This window comes from Girardinichthys multiradiatus, chromosome 19, assembly GCF_021462225.1.
Source record: "Girardinichthys multiradiatus isolate DD_20200921_A chromosome 19, DD_fGirMul_XY1, whole genome shotgun sequence".
Lineage (NCBI taxonomy): Eukaryota > Metazoa > Chordata > Actinopteri > Cyprinodontiformes > Goodeidae > Girardinichthys > Girardinichthys multiradiatus.
This window is the reverse complement of record NC_061811.1, coordinates 10,193,152-10,207,168: the sequence shown is the minus strand read 5'-3', so window position 1 is coordinate 10,207,168 and position 14,017 is coordinate 10,193,152. Positions and strand designations below refer to the sequence as shown.

The 14,017-nt window shown below is 40.5% G+C and overlaps 1 protein-coding gene across 1 annotated transcript; it reads right to left on the bottom strand.

Annotated features, from left to right (window-relative positions):
* Positions 1-1,785: 1,785 nt before the first annotated feature.
* Positions 1,786-13,511, bottom strand: vrk1 (VRK serine/threonine kinase 1). The gene is made up of 13 exons (XM_047393031.1): positions 13,361-13,511; positions 10,801-10,979; positions 10,597-10,652; positions 8,344-8,413; positions 7,762-7,849; positions 7,291-7,399; positions 5,781-5,873; positions 4,123-4,255; positions 3,652-3,772; positions 3,494-3,552; positions 3,120-3,289; positions 2,218-2,308; positions 1,786-2,103 (listed from the first exon to the last, which is right to left on the bottom strand). Exons 2-13 carry the CDS (start codon positions 10,958-10,960, stop codon positions 1,940-1,942), a joined length of 1,314 nt encoding a protein of 437 aa, XP_047248987.1. The 5' UTR covers positions 10,961-10,979; positions 13,361-13,511; the 3' UTR covers positions 1,786-1,939.
* Between the last annotated feature and the right edge of the window lie 506 nt (positions 13,512-14,017).

Genomic DNA, 14,017 nt, shown 5'->3' with positions numbered 1-14,017 from the left:
GTCACGCTGCATTGAAGCAGTCATTTCTGCAAAAGGATTCCTGACCAAGTATTGAGTGCATAACTGTACATGATTATTTGAAGGTTGACGTTTTTTGTATTAAAAACACTTTTCTTTTATTGGTCGGATGAAATATGCTAATTTTGTGAGATAGGAATTTTGGGTTTTCATGAGCTGTATGCCACAATCATCCGTATTAAGACAATAAAAGACCTGAAATATTTCAGTTAGTGTGCAATGAATCTAAAATATATGAATGTTAAATTTTCATCATGACATTATGGAACATAATTAACTTTATCACAATATGCTAATATTTTGAGAAGGACCTGTATAATAATATCAGGATTAAAACAAACATGAATTTAAAACCAGAACAGAGCCAAGACAAAATCTAGTTAAACCAAAAATAAAGACCAGAACAAAACTAAGATAATACCAGGATAAAACTAGGATGAAACCTGCCTAAAGTCTGGAAAAACTCAGAATAAATCCCAGTTAAAACACATTCTCGGCACTGTGTAAATCCATTGTGTGAACTGAGGACACACTGATGAGTTAATCAACACATTTGACTGGCAGCTCCTGTTACTGCGTTCTTACACAACTCAGGTTGATTTTCAACCAGAAGAGATTTATTAGGTTACATCCATCTTTAAACGGTTTGCTGCAAACATTCCAACAGTTCTTTGTCTTTAAGTTTTGGTCTCCCACCACCACAAAAAACACTGACAATTGTTACAAACACAGAAAACCCACTGGTTGGGGAAACTGTTATTGAGTTCTGGCCTGGGGAGGGATAGTATCCATATCATGAGAGCAGCGGTTAGTCGACTGCTGCGAGGCTTTCACACTCCGCCAGCTCGCCCATCGCAGACCGACCGCAGAGGATGCTCAGGTAAGAACCCCACAATAAATTAGCCGGGCCCTTCTTCCTCTTTTCCACCCTTCAACATCCATTTACTGTCATTATGTACTGCTGCCCCCTGCTGTGGGCCCATGGCTGTTACGGCCCCGAGGTCAAAGTGTGGGAGGAGGTAGAAGGGGCTTTTTACTCCTGAGGAGGCTGCAACAATCAATAGCTAGCCACCAGCTGCCGCAGGGGGCCCCCAAAGGCCCTCAAGCCACCAACATTAGTGGAGATGTCTTCCTCCATAGGGAGGTACCCTGTTGGGAGTTAATGAGCGAGGTGGGGGCTTGAGGACAGGTGACAGATGAGGGGAAAATGGACAGCTTGTCAGCAACATCTCAAGTGTGAAATGTTAACGTGCGCTCACTGTGATGGAGACAGAATCTGACATGGGTTTCTAACATCTTTCTGTTAAATCTGACGCGCAAACAGAAAGATGAAAAGTTCCTGCGTTATCCCGTCTCCTTGGTAACGGCTGAATCTGTCCCTGTTTAATGTAGAATATGCATTTTTATTATGAATGAAAACAAGTCATTGCTATAAACACTGGTGCACAAAATAAATGTTAAACTCTTCTCACTTGCATGTTTTGTTTTATTTTTACCTCAGAAATAACATTAGTGGTCGCATAACGTGCCATTTTAAGCAGATCGTTTTGACTTTGAGCAAAACCTTAAAAAAAAATCTGTCCATCAGCTGCTGCACAAGACATTTTAGTCTGCCCTGATTAGGCTGACCAGGTCTTTGCATGGGCCTTCCAGCACTTTCATCCAACAAACAGGGAGAAAGCCTCACATTTTGACTGTAGGTTTTGAATCAGGACAAAAAACTTCTGATAAGAGTAAAGCAGCTGAAATAACCAATACCCAAATATATTTGTTTAATTTTCTCTTTATTTCAACAGTTCTGGGTCCTCCCAGGCATAGCATACACATTTTTCAGCACAGAGTAATACAACATAAAAAAAGTTAAGTGGTAAAGAAGTGAAAGAAATGGGGAAGGAAGAGGATTGTAGAAACAGCTGGCCAATTAGGAGCTGACTTTCTTTCTCCCTCTGGACCGCTGGGCAAGTCCAGGCGTGGTCTGGGTGGCCATCTCCACCTGTCTGGATTTCTGCTCACCCTGTTTTCCAGTGCTTGGAAGCTTTCGTGGTCTGGGAGCAGCTTTGGGACTTTTCTTCACTCTATTTACCTCTGCAGGAGAAAAATCAGCATAACAGCTCCAAATAATGCTGTAAAAACGAACAATCCCCCCCCCCCAGATTTAAAAAAGCCATAAACGATAAATATATCTTGATGGAAACCAACCTTTTTTCTTTGAGGGCTTCGCTTTCTTGATGGGACTTTCAGCAGCATCACTCTCCTCTGTTTTGTCCGCTTTCTTCCTCTTGCTCGTCTTCTGAAGTCAGAAGAAAACGAGAGCACAGACATTAAATCATCTAAAAGGTGATCCGTTTAGACCTATAGGGTTCTGTTACAACTCACAATAAGCTCAGAGGACAAAAATCCAGCATCTCTGGATCATTTTTTTATTTTAATACTTCATGTTTCCTTAAAATTATCATGATATCAGTATGACTACAGTTTTATTCCACTCCTACGAACTTCTACTTCTTGTAACAGTTTATAATTTCTTATTTTGTCTTTCTGGTCATTAAAATACCATTTACTACCGTTTAAGCCTCGCAGATCATAAAACGACAGTGAGCCTCGGGATGGATGGATATGTGACAGGAATCACAACATGATTCTGACCCCTCCACCTGCAGCTAGAGAAAGAAGCCTCGGTGATAGCCTCAGTCAGAGGCCAGCATGTATGGAGGACGACCACCTCCTCCAGCCGACCCGTTTCCCTCCACCACTCCTCTCCCTTTTCCATTTCTGCATTTTGATGCCTACTGATGGCTACGCGGCGCCCGCTGAGGTGAACAGATTGGCAGGATAATTACATACAATAACCAGCGCAGGGACCCGGCAACCTTTTGGCTGAAAACACTGGTCCCTGTTGGTATCCTCCATATGCACAAAGATCAAGCGTGGCTCAGAAACAAAGAGCACAGAACAATGGCAGTGGCAAAAAGAGGTTAAAAAATAGATTAAGGTGAGTTTTATGTGACTCCAGGGAACTGGTTTAAAATGCAGATGGATATCTGACTGATGATGGGCCGGTATCTGAAAGTCTATGAAAGTGTGTGTGTGTGTGTGCTGACCTTGGCAGGATGTGTTGGCACTCCATTGACAGGTGTGAACTCCAGCTGGCTGTCATCTTTCGCCTGGATGCTCTTCAGCCCGTTCTGCAGGATGGATCGCAGCTTCTCGTACGGTGGTTTATCTTTGTAGCCTAGAGACATCACCTCCTCCATGAACCTCTGGATCTCATCTAGAACATGACCACACCGTATCAGCTCAAATCATACAGCCATATCAGCCACCATGACCAAGTCATGGTTTATTCTGCTGGGAGTGGCATTCATTAAATATGACGTTGAAAACTTTCTTTTCTGTCGTTAAATAAAATTTTGAAATATTTAATCTAAAAACTTAACGAGAATAAAGAATAAAACTTCATTTTGTACTTTCTCACCTGGTTTGTCCTGAGGGGAGAAACACTGGGATAAAAACTCAGAGATGTTTTCCTGACTCCTGTGAAGGAAAAACATTCAATACATGTTTTTATATTTTGGAAAATCCCTGCAATTTTAGCTGCAGCCCGGATTTCGCCCTCAGGTGTGTCATTCCCACCTGATCTTGGAATCTCTGACGTACAGAGGGTCCTGAAGCTGGTCCTCCCAGGGGAGCCGACCACAGAGCCACTGGACCATGCAGTAACTGAGGATCTGCAGGTCGCTGCGCCTGCAGGGAGCTGCAGTCATATAAAACAGGTTCAATCACACCAGGAACAGCTGAAAGGAATACAATAAGTCCAGCCAGAAATAATAAGGAATTGTTTAAATCCACTTATTTACTTTGTTTCCCCATCAGATCGATAGTAATCTAATTCCAGGGAATCTTTTACCTTTAACACACGGGCTTGGCCATATCATCCTCGTTATTACCACATCACTGATCCATAAAAGTAATAATGCTGTGCAACCCATTTTTTATTTTATTAGCACTATTGATCATACAATACTGTAGATTCCCTATCAAGTCTGGCTGAGATTAAAAGTGCAATCACTTTATTTTACAGGGCAAATATTGGTTTGGACCTACATGCTCCTTTGTGGGCATCGATGCTAGTGAACTCAATGGTTCCATCGTGACATTTCTTGGGATCTTCTTTGTACTCTTTGAGGACGCCTTCAGGTGCGTACCTGTAAGCCAGCCCGTAATCAACCAAGTAGACCTGCAAGGCAGCACATAAGTTGATTTACACTCGTTATAAGACACTTTAGCTCTGGGCTATGGGCAGATGCTAAGTAGAAGGCTAAAGATACATTAAGAGTTCCGTAGGATGGGAGTGTTGTACAGTTTCCTCCAGTTAAAACAGTCAAATCAAAACGAAAGCAATAGAGAGAGGAATATTCACTCCAGACAACACTGGGTACTTCCTGATTCCAAATCCCCTGCATGCAACAGTCATACATCCTGTCTTCAACTTGCAGCTGCAAAGCTGAATCCTAAAATGGTGGTCAAATGTTTCTGCAGTGTCCACTTTGTTAGGTACACCTGTTCAAATTACACGACAGAGACTCAACGCATTCAGGCATCTTGATGTGATGACAATGTGATGACGTTCCAAGCGAGCATCAGAAATGGGAAGAAAGGAGAATTAAGTGGCTTTCAATGTGGCATGGTTGTTGGTACCAGATGGATTGACAGCTGATCTACTGGGATCATAAGAATCTCTTGACTTTACAGAAAAGTGACAAAGTTATTTTTTCTGATGGATCCCCTTGAGTGTTTTGGACTTCTAGAGAACCACAAGTGGAACATCATCATATAATCCAAACGAGGTTCGCTTCTCCTCCAAGGCAGTGGGTTTCCTCCCAATCCTGCCCAAGAACACTGCTGAAAGAATGAAGAAAGTGTGGAAACAAAATGTTCTCCAAAAGGATCTTCAACCAACAATCAGGGAACAATTTGGTGACAATCCAAGGATTTTCCAGGATGTTGGAACACAATGTAACAGACAACAGTGGTAGTAGCCAAGTAGCTAGAAGATCAGAACATTAAAGTTTTAAACTTGTGGTCAGAAGCTCTTCCTAACCTCATTGAGATGATCTTGCAATCAGCTCTCAAAAAGCAAGTGGAGAAACAAAAAGCAACAAACAGTGATGAACTTTAAGCACTTAGAAGATATAAATTGGTCACTATCAGTCTGTTAGAAAGCAGGGAGAAGAGATGACTATCTTGTTCAGAGATTGAATATCAGAGATTTAAATATTAATATATTTAAATCTATCAACAAATATTAGAAACTTTGAGTCATTTTGGGTTTTATTAAAGAATCCTGCAGCTCAGAAAAGGGAGCTTTAAGAGCATTAAAACAAATCTAGAACAGCCACTCTGCATGATGCTGAAATCCCACAGGGCTGATTTTTAAATTGTCATTTATAAATAGCTCTTTAATAACAACACCACTGATACATTATTAATCTCCAAATTAAATATTTGCCCCCACCCCCACCTTGTTTGCTGGAAAAAGCTCAAAGCTGCTTCATTTTAATCTCACACACACACACACACACACACACACACACACACTGCAGGCCCTAATTGAGTCTAATAAAGCAGTTTGAGTGTGTAACAATAAAAAAAAAAAAAACAACACGATCACCGCTGCGGTCACAGAAAAAAACTCTCATTCCCAACAACGGACAACATTTCTGGTCTTCAACCCACAGCGTGCTGGTTTTACTGGTACTGACCTGGTTAGGATCGCTGTGGCTCAACAGCAGGTTTGACGCTTTGATGTCGGCGTGCACGTACTCGTGCTCATGGATAAACTCCAGAGTGTCCAGCTAAACAGAGAAACAAAGAGGAGAAAGCTATCACTAGTGAAAACATGTGATCACAGCGGACCATCAGCCTGAATTAAGCTGACGGTGAGGAGCTGAATCTGTTCATCTCGATGCCTCCTTATTTGGATGGATCATTATCAGAGGAAAATTAGAGATGCTGTCAAATGATGATGATGACAAATACCTAAAGTGTAGAGGAGGTGAAAGATTGAATATTACTAGAGACCTGCACTATAGAGCAGGATCGGACACCTATCGGGTTAACTTCAGTTTCAGCACAGGATTTTCAGTGTCATGAAGCTGGTTACCATGGTTACTGCTGCTTAAAAAGTGGCCCGCTAGGGAACACCACGCAGAGTCAGGCCAGATCTCTCAAAGGATGTTACGTGTTGAGGGCCTCGCAGATTTTTTTCAGCTGTACTAAAGAACGTTTGAATCGAAAGATTGTGATCTGCGATCCAACATCTTCAATTTCTGATTACCAAGGACAGGGAATAAAGTCATCCTCTTCAGACGTACCCTGTTCTGGTTCCAAATAAAAATATTAAAACATTTTCTGCTCATGTTGTGTTCTGGCATTTTTCCAAAAACTAGTTTGCTACTTTAATCATTTAAAAATAGGGTTTAAAATCCTTTGTGTCTGAGCCAAATGATGGAGAACATGAGCATTTTAACTTTGCTTCCATCCACCGCATCAGTAGCCTTAGCCTGAAGGGAATCTTTAAGGCCAAACGACAAGATGCTGTGGGGAAAAAAAACTGCAAACGAACTGACAATTTGAATTGTTTGACAGATGGTTTAAAATACGGAGCACAGTGGTGAATTACAGGCTGACTTTCGGCACCTGCGTTGTGATCGCTTTTTTTCTTTTATACTTCCTAAACGTTTCTAGGCGTCACCCCTGAAAAAAGCACCGTCAGATTTAACGCAATTGAAAAGCAAAGATTGTAAGAATGATGTTATATATAGTGACTTTTACCAGTTGGTCATTCATTTACACTCAATCTGTAAAATGAAGACAGAGAAGCACCTGTGTGGAATTAAATCCAATTAGGTTTATCCCTAAATTCTGACAGGGTCTTGTGTTTTTTTTAAACGCTAACATCATAAACTCAAATCAGATAAACTCCTCTATGTTTTCCTTTGGTTGACAGATTGGTGGTACATGAGCTGCAGTCTTAGGTTATTTTAGTTTACATGTTTTCTTTGATACGCTTTTATAAGACTATAACAGTCAACAGTGTTCTCAATAAGCAAAAACATCTACAAAACTAAAAGTCACCGGGCTTGTTATGTTTGGCATCTGCAAGAATGCATCTTTGTTGTTCTGGAAATACCTCAGATGTTTCACACTTATTCAGAGTTCAGTAGGAACAGCAAGAGGAAAACGAAAGCACTGAAGTGAGTGATGACCAACCAGTCGAAGAGCGAGTTGCAGGACCAGTTTCCTGGGAAATTTCTTTCCACATTCCTCAAACTTCTTCTGCAGGTCAGTTCCGAGTCTGTCGATCACCATGAAGCGATACCTGCGAGGAACACGGAAGCACGGATCAAACACTTCACCGTGATGTCATTCTTTCTTTTGTAGCAGAACAGATTAATAGATCAAATGTTAAATATTTGTTAATAACTCTGAATACTAAAAGTTGATTTTCTGGGTTTAACTTGGAGCTTTTACTAACTTTGATCCAGTCTCTGGTTATCTGTTCTGTTATATATATAAACCATGGGTCAAGTCGGGTTGTACTGAATGTACCTCCTGAATAAACCCGATATGAGTTAAATAGATCAGTTATTTTATAAACAAATGTTTGGATTTCAAGCTCAAAAAGTACCCTAGGATGATAACAGTCACGTTGTAAAATCTATAAAAAGATATTCAGCTCACCTTTTGCCCCCCCTCTCGTGCAGACCCGAGCCCCAGTACCTGGGAACTCCCAAATGTTTCAGCTTCTGAGCCTTCAACCAGTTCTGAACTACACAACAAGAGGGAACATTTAAATCAGAGATGGTCTGGCTGCTCCAACGTCCAGCGAAAACTATGTTTATTGATGTAGGAGAGCAATGAGATTAGAGTTGTGTGTGTTGTTAGGTGTGTGTGTGTGTGTGTGTGTGTGAGTCCAGCGCAGCCGGGAGCTATTCTGCTGCTGGGACAAATATTTACCAACAACGTGAGAGTCCCACATGAATAAAAGATGAGCCTTTGCTTCCTTAGTAATATAGCAGTTAATTGTCAGGGGAGATTGACATTTGGATTGTTATTATATAAAATGCAGAGCTGTGGCCCGGGGGCCAGGAGAGCTCCACCGTCCCCTACCTCAGAGGAACCTTCTGCAGCAACACAGTGGTTTTAATTAAGAAAGTTGCCTTTGTTTTCTTTGTTTGGCCTGCTGCAGAGACATGCTCTGTGATCTGATCACAGGGCTAGCTCTGAGAGCTGATGGATGATGATGACGATGATAGGACTCACTGAGATCAGGCTTAGCAGCTCTCATGTAAAAATGCAGCTCGGAGAAGAGCGGTCCGTTTTCATGTGGCTCCTGTGGACACAACAACCACCGTGGTTAGTCCAAATGTTTAACAAATAATATAATAATAAAGGAAAAAGAATCGAGGCTGTTTAAATTCATAAGGTTCCTTTATGAGCTGAATAGACCATTTTTGCATTGAGAATGATTATGTTTGTGTAGGAAGAGACAGACTCCTTAAACTTTATATCTGTCCTTTTATATCCAAAAGGCTGCAGGATTCACGATCTTAGATTTGGGAGTAATTAGACTGTCAAATTAATTATCTGGGTGTATTATGGATTAGACAACTAGAAACAATGTCTGGGAATTTTTTTTAATACTTATCCAGACCAGGAATAAATTCTATACTTTTACAGACTATGCAAGGAAACCTGTGGCAAAATTGAAATTTTGTGTCCACATCATTGCAGATGGGGCTTCAATTTACTTCAATCTCCAGCTATATTCTCCTTTGACTTATCAACTAAACCATAACACACACATACTGTGTGTCATTCTCACCCTGGCATTTGGCTCTTTTCCAGCAACAGACCTTGGCTTTAGACTCAGAGCTGCTAATCTCTATGTATAGCACTAAATTGGGGCCATAAAGTTTGTTCAAACGAAAAACTTTTGAACCTGCCCAAAAAAAATTTGAAACTGAAAAAAAAAGTTCAAAACGACTTTTCAGATTCAAGTTTATTTTCCTCGAACTTACAGATTTTTTTTTTCGGCTTCAAACTTCTGGCCCTGTTTTGGCGTGGGGGGCGGGGCCTCAGATCACGGGGGTGCGGAATCATGACTGACAGCTCAACACAGCGGCTGAACAACATATTTCCAGCTGTTGCATTCAGGGACCGTGGGAACTGGAACTATCTGTAATACATCATCAATATTCTATATATATGTGATTGGTTTTGAATGATAACATGCTTCATTAATAGAAGCAGCTTACGTGAAAACACGACGCGCATCTCAGAGGAGAAAATATGATCTTGACAGATTTGCACAGCATTTTAAGTCCATGTTGGAGATTTCCCATGCTCTCAACATCAAACAAACGAACCGCCAGACTAAACGGAGGGATTTAATCAAAAGTTGCACCAGAAACCAAAACCCGAGTCCAGTCCATGTGAAAACTAGTCCAGGCTTAGTTATGCTTTGAACAAAGCTCGTTTGAACAAACTTTATGGCCCCAATTTAGCTCCATATCTATGCAAGTTGCTTTCCACACTGCAAACTCTTCCAGATCTGGCTGGAGGTCCTGGTCTGTTTGCAGTGAAGACATAACGTGAGGCATTCTCACCTTAAATCTGTGACAAAGTGCAAGCCCAGCAGAGTCCAACAGTAATCTGGAACAATCTTATGACCAGCAATGTAAACCAAGCTCAGCTGGTTGTAAAGGAACCAAATGGCAAACAGTGAGGCACCTAAAGCCAGATTCCCGAAGCACACACATGAGGGACATGGTTGTGATCTTTTTCCAAATCAACAACAAATAATGAATGGTTGGGCTAATATGCATGTATCTTAGGCATTGCCAGAATGAAAGGTACATCATTTCTCCCGATTCTGAGGTTCAACTATAAGTCGGACCTTCCTCTCTTGTCCCTCTGGATAACATTTCACTGGCAGGCTCAGAAATGTCATCCTGCTATATCTGGAACAAACACTATTGGTCCCCTTTTTCAGAAAGAGGCACCAACATGTTGCTGGATGGGCGACAACAAGAGCGGATTAAACAATCTTTTTTCAAGTTTGAACTCAGAAATTTCAACTTTCAACATCAAAGCAGCATTAGTCAGACACTGAGAGAAAAGATTCATTTAATCATTTCAAATTCAATATCCTACATCTAAATACAAAAGTTTCCGAGAAATGAAAAGCCCGTTTTTCTCTAGCAGTCAGCCAGAAGCTAGATTCATCAACCGCAGACTGTGCTCTGGTGCTTACTTTAACTGAGCCAGACAAAATGGTTTTACTGTAATCAGTTCTGCAGAAGATAAAAGGCTTTTCTGGACTCACTCCAGATAGCCGATATGCTAATTCTCATGCAACATTTTTATCCAACTCCAACAATATAAATCCAAAATGAAAACAAAACTTGATAAGGTTTCGGTTTTTTTTGCCGCTTAAGGACGTTCCTTGGAAGGTGTTCATGTCATACAAAAATGTTGGCGACATCTGAGTGATGCAACCATAATTAGTCTCACCACTTTGATGACATAGCGAGCATCTGGCCCAACAGGTTTCTCAGTGTTCTGTTCAGCTGGTGAAAAACAGAACGGATGTTGAGAGTTCGTAAAGCTCACATGCAAAAACCTACACGAGGAGATATCTCCCCATTACAAACCTAATCACACGTTTTAAGTCAAATAAGCCCAGTTAAAAATCAGTGCATGTTTGAGTATTCATACCCAGGTATATGAGGCCGAAGCCCCCTTTGCCGATTGGAACTCCCAGCTTCCAGGACTTCTTCCCAGTATCAGTCAGGACTTCTCCAGGTGGGAACTCTTCTGCCAGCTTCCGCTTAGCAGGAGCTCTTCCTTTCCCTGCTGCCTTGGCTTTAGGAGGCATCGGAAATGGATGGTCAGAGCTGTAAGAGAGAATTCCCGCTTTAAAGAAGGAAGTGCCCATGGCTGTGGTCACAAGCTGTGGTTCGCTACTGGATAGCTTTTCTTTTAAAAGCTGAAATAGGAAGTCTTGTCTGCTCTGATTAATCGGCTCCGCCCAGCATCCAACATCACCTCAGCAGAAACCCGATAGCTTTATTGATGGAAAAACTGGCACATGCCCATGAAAATGACAAACTTAAAAAACAACCATGTAGATCATTGTTGAACGAGAAACTGTGACATTTATAACAGCATACGGCAGAAAACATCAGTGATGACAGAGTTTGACAGTTCCCACCTCCACATCAATAAAGCGCCAAGAAAACCTTATAACTGACACCCTGTTAACGTGGTAGATTCAAAGATTAAGACCGTCAAGCTCCTTTTAGGGTTGATTTAGTCAGGAATCACCGGAGCATCGTTAACAATAAAGATCAAAGCAATACTTGAGTCATCCTTTAAAGTAGCATTGGTAGGGTCTAACTGATCAGGTTTCAATAAATATGTGTTATAGCAGCACTTCAAGAGCCTGTAGAAAAATCTTTACTATATACATACATACATATATTCAATTCAATTCAGTTTAAGTGTTTGTGTTTTTTTAATATAGTTGCACCAAACAGGCTTTTCTCTCTTGAGTCTCTTGAGGTCTAACCGACATTTTTTTCCTATGGACCACAACACATAAAAGAGAAAAATGTACTGCAGTTCCTTTGATAGATGTAGTAGTTTTTAAACAGAAAATGGCGAAATTACAAGATTTTCCCCATTTTTGCATCATATCTAACCTTCACCAAACGGAAAAAAGTGAATCAAAGTACATGGGGTTTATTGATGCCCTTATAGACCGAAAGCAGCAGCCACTACAAGTTTTACAACTGATACTTACGAGGACAAAATAAAAATCAGATTTTTTTTATATCTGAACTGCTGATAACCAACTAGAGCCAAGGTAAAACAGTACAATTTGCAGTTGTTTGGTGCATCTTTATTTTTGAATTACCAGCGCATCATGAAACAAGTAATGTCTAAATGAATGGTCAAAACTGGACAATTTCTCCCTGGTTCCTCTGACTTGTGATCATCAGGTCAAGCACTGAAAATCCGATTTTTTTTCTCTTTTCATTAGATTAAAGACACTCCAATCTCTTTTAGCCGGTAAGTACATCACAAAAAGCATTTTGTTTTGAGTTGAGTTAAAACTAAATATTAGACATATTCTCTAAAGCAAAAATCGGGATGATATTGTAATTTCAGCACATCCACCACTGCATGCTCAGGCACCAAAAAACAAACTCCATCTCAGCGCAGACTCTTAACTGGGCAAGAGGAAAGAACCTTTGACAGAAGCTGGAGGCGGGGACATTGAGAATAACAACCAATCCAAATTTAGTGTGAAGAGGTTTGAAACTTCTGAGTCAGTCTTGTTTTCAAAATGTAACATTTAGGACAAAAAAAAAAAAATCTAAACAAAACAGATGGAGGCTCATATATTCACTGGATAAGATGTTCACGGTGCTCTGGCAGTGGAAAACCAAAGGAGAATTGGATCGAATACCTGGTTTAGCACTGGAAGGTGGGAAAAATCCCAAAAAGAAAACCAAAAATCGGTCTGACTGGTGCTTCACTAACGCTGGCTGGACTCCTTGCCCAATAACTTTAGTTTATAATAACACTTTTGTCACGATATCATCTTAAAAAGACAACTGTAATATTGTCAAACATGATGAATCTGCACAACTGGACAACTTCAAGAGAAGACGAGGAGGTAGTGAAATAAAAACAAACGACCAAGGATCTCACACGCAGCCTGAAATATATCCTATTCGGTTGATTCGTCAAACATTTTAATCTCTTTCCAACGTTTTTATGAGTCGACTCTCGTTGGTGGATCTAAACTGGGCATCCAGGCGAAGCGGCGGCTGATGCGCCTTTGAAAATGCGTAACAAACCAAACCACGCCCACCCGCTGCACGGATTTCCCCGCCAGAGAACAAACGATAGTCACCCAGTATCAGGTAAATCCCGGTGAAAAACAGTGACGTCATGACGTAAAATAAGACGATTCTGAGAAGTTTAGGAATGAAACCCGGAACCTCAAGTACACTTAAGGTTTTTTTTTTTTCTCTAACATACAACCAGTTCCTGTTTGTCGTGTAAATCAACCCCTGTGTGACCACATAGACGGCTTTAATGACACCTGTGAGCCGCAGTGAAAGCAAATAAAGCCGAAACAAATACCGGTTAGCATCATGCTAACTGCCCAGACTTTCTACAGCTGCTCTGTTTAAAAATCAGCAGATGTAGACATCTGCTACCCAGTGAAACACCCATTCGTGAGGGTTAAAATATTAATACACACCGTTAATGTGTCGTTTAAAGCTGATTGTTGGTTAAATTTATCCTAAAGCCGCCGACTAGCAAAACTACCGCTCAGGAAGCTGCGTCACGGCGCTCTGCTATTCTATTGGTCCAATTCGATGCGTCATGGTCAGGGCGTAAAGCTGCGTTCAGGAATCAAAAGCAAGTCGTAAAGTCTGTGTTCGGACTCGTTAATCCTCAGAAACAAGTAAAGAGGCATTTTATTTGAGGGTTTAAATTAAGAATAAAACGGAATTTATTTAAATTATTGAGATTAACGCGACCCACTGCGTAAAACCTAGAGTAAACAATGCATATTTTGGTAATTTGTTCCAATACATACGAAATCATGAAAACGTAAATTTTTTTAATTGAAACTTTCATTTCATTAAGTTCTTGAACTACATTTCTATTTTGGGTGTTCATAAAAAAAAAAAAAAAAAAAAAAAAAACATTTGAATGCTGCCAAACATCGGAAATGTTATGATTTTATGTGGTAATTGCATAAACCTTTGAAAATATGGCTGTACTGCCTGAAGTCTAAAACGACAAATTGTCAGGCAGTCAGATAAAACCTAATTTATTATTTGATTTTGAGGATCGTATATGTAAAATGTAGAAAAATAAAATATATGTTTCGAGTAAAAAAGCTCTGAAT

Excerpts from the sequence above, each read along its gene's own strand:
- vrk1 (XM_047393031.1), bottom strand. The coding sequence starts at position 10,960 with ATGCCTCCTAAAGCCAAGGCAGCAGGGAAAGGAAGAGCTCCTGCTAAG. Across the intron at positions 7,400-7,761 it reads CACGAGAGGGGGGGCAAAAG|GTATCGCTTCATGGTGATCG; the intron begins GTGAGCTGAATA and ends TGTTCCTCGCAG. Across the intron at positions 2,104-2,217 it reads GAAGCCCTCAAAGAAAAAAG|AGGTAAATAGAGTGAAGAAA; the intron begins GTTGGTTTCCAT and ends TTTCTCCTGCAG.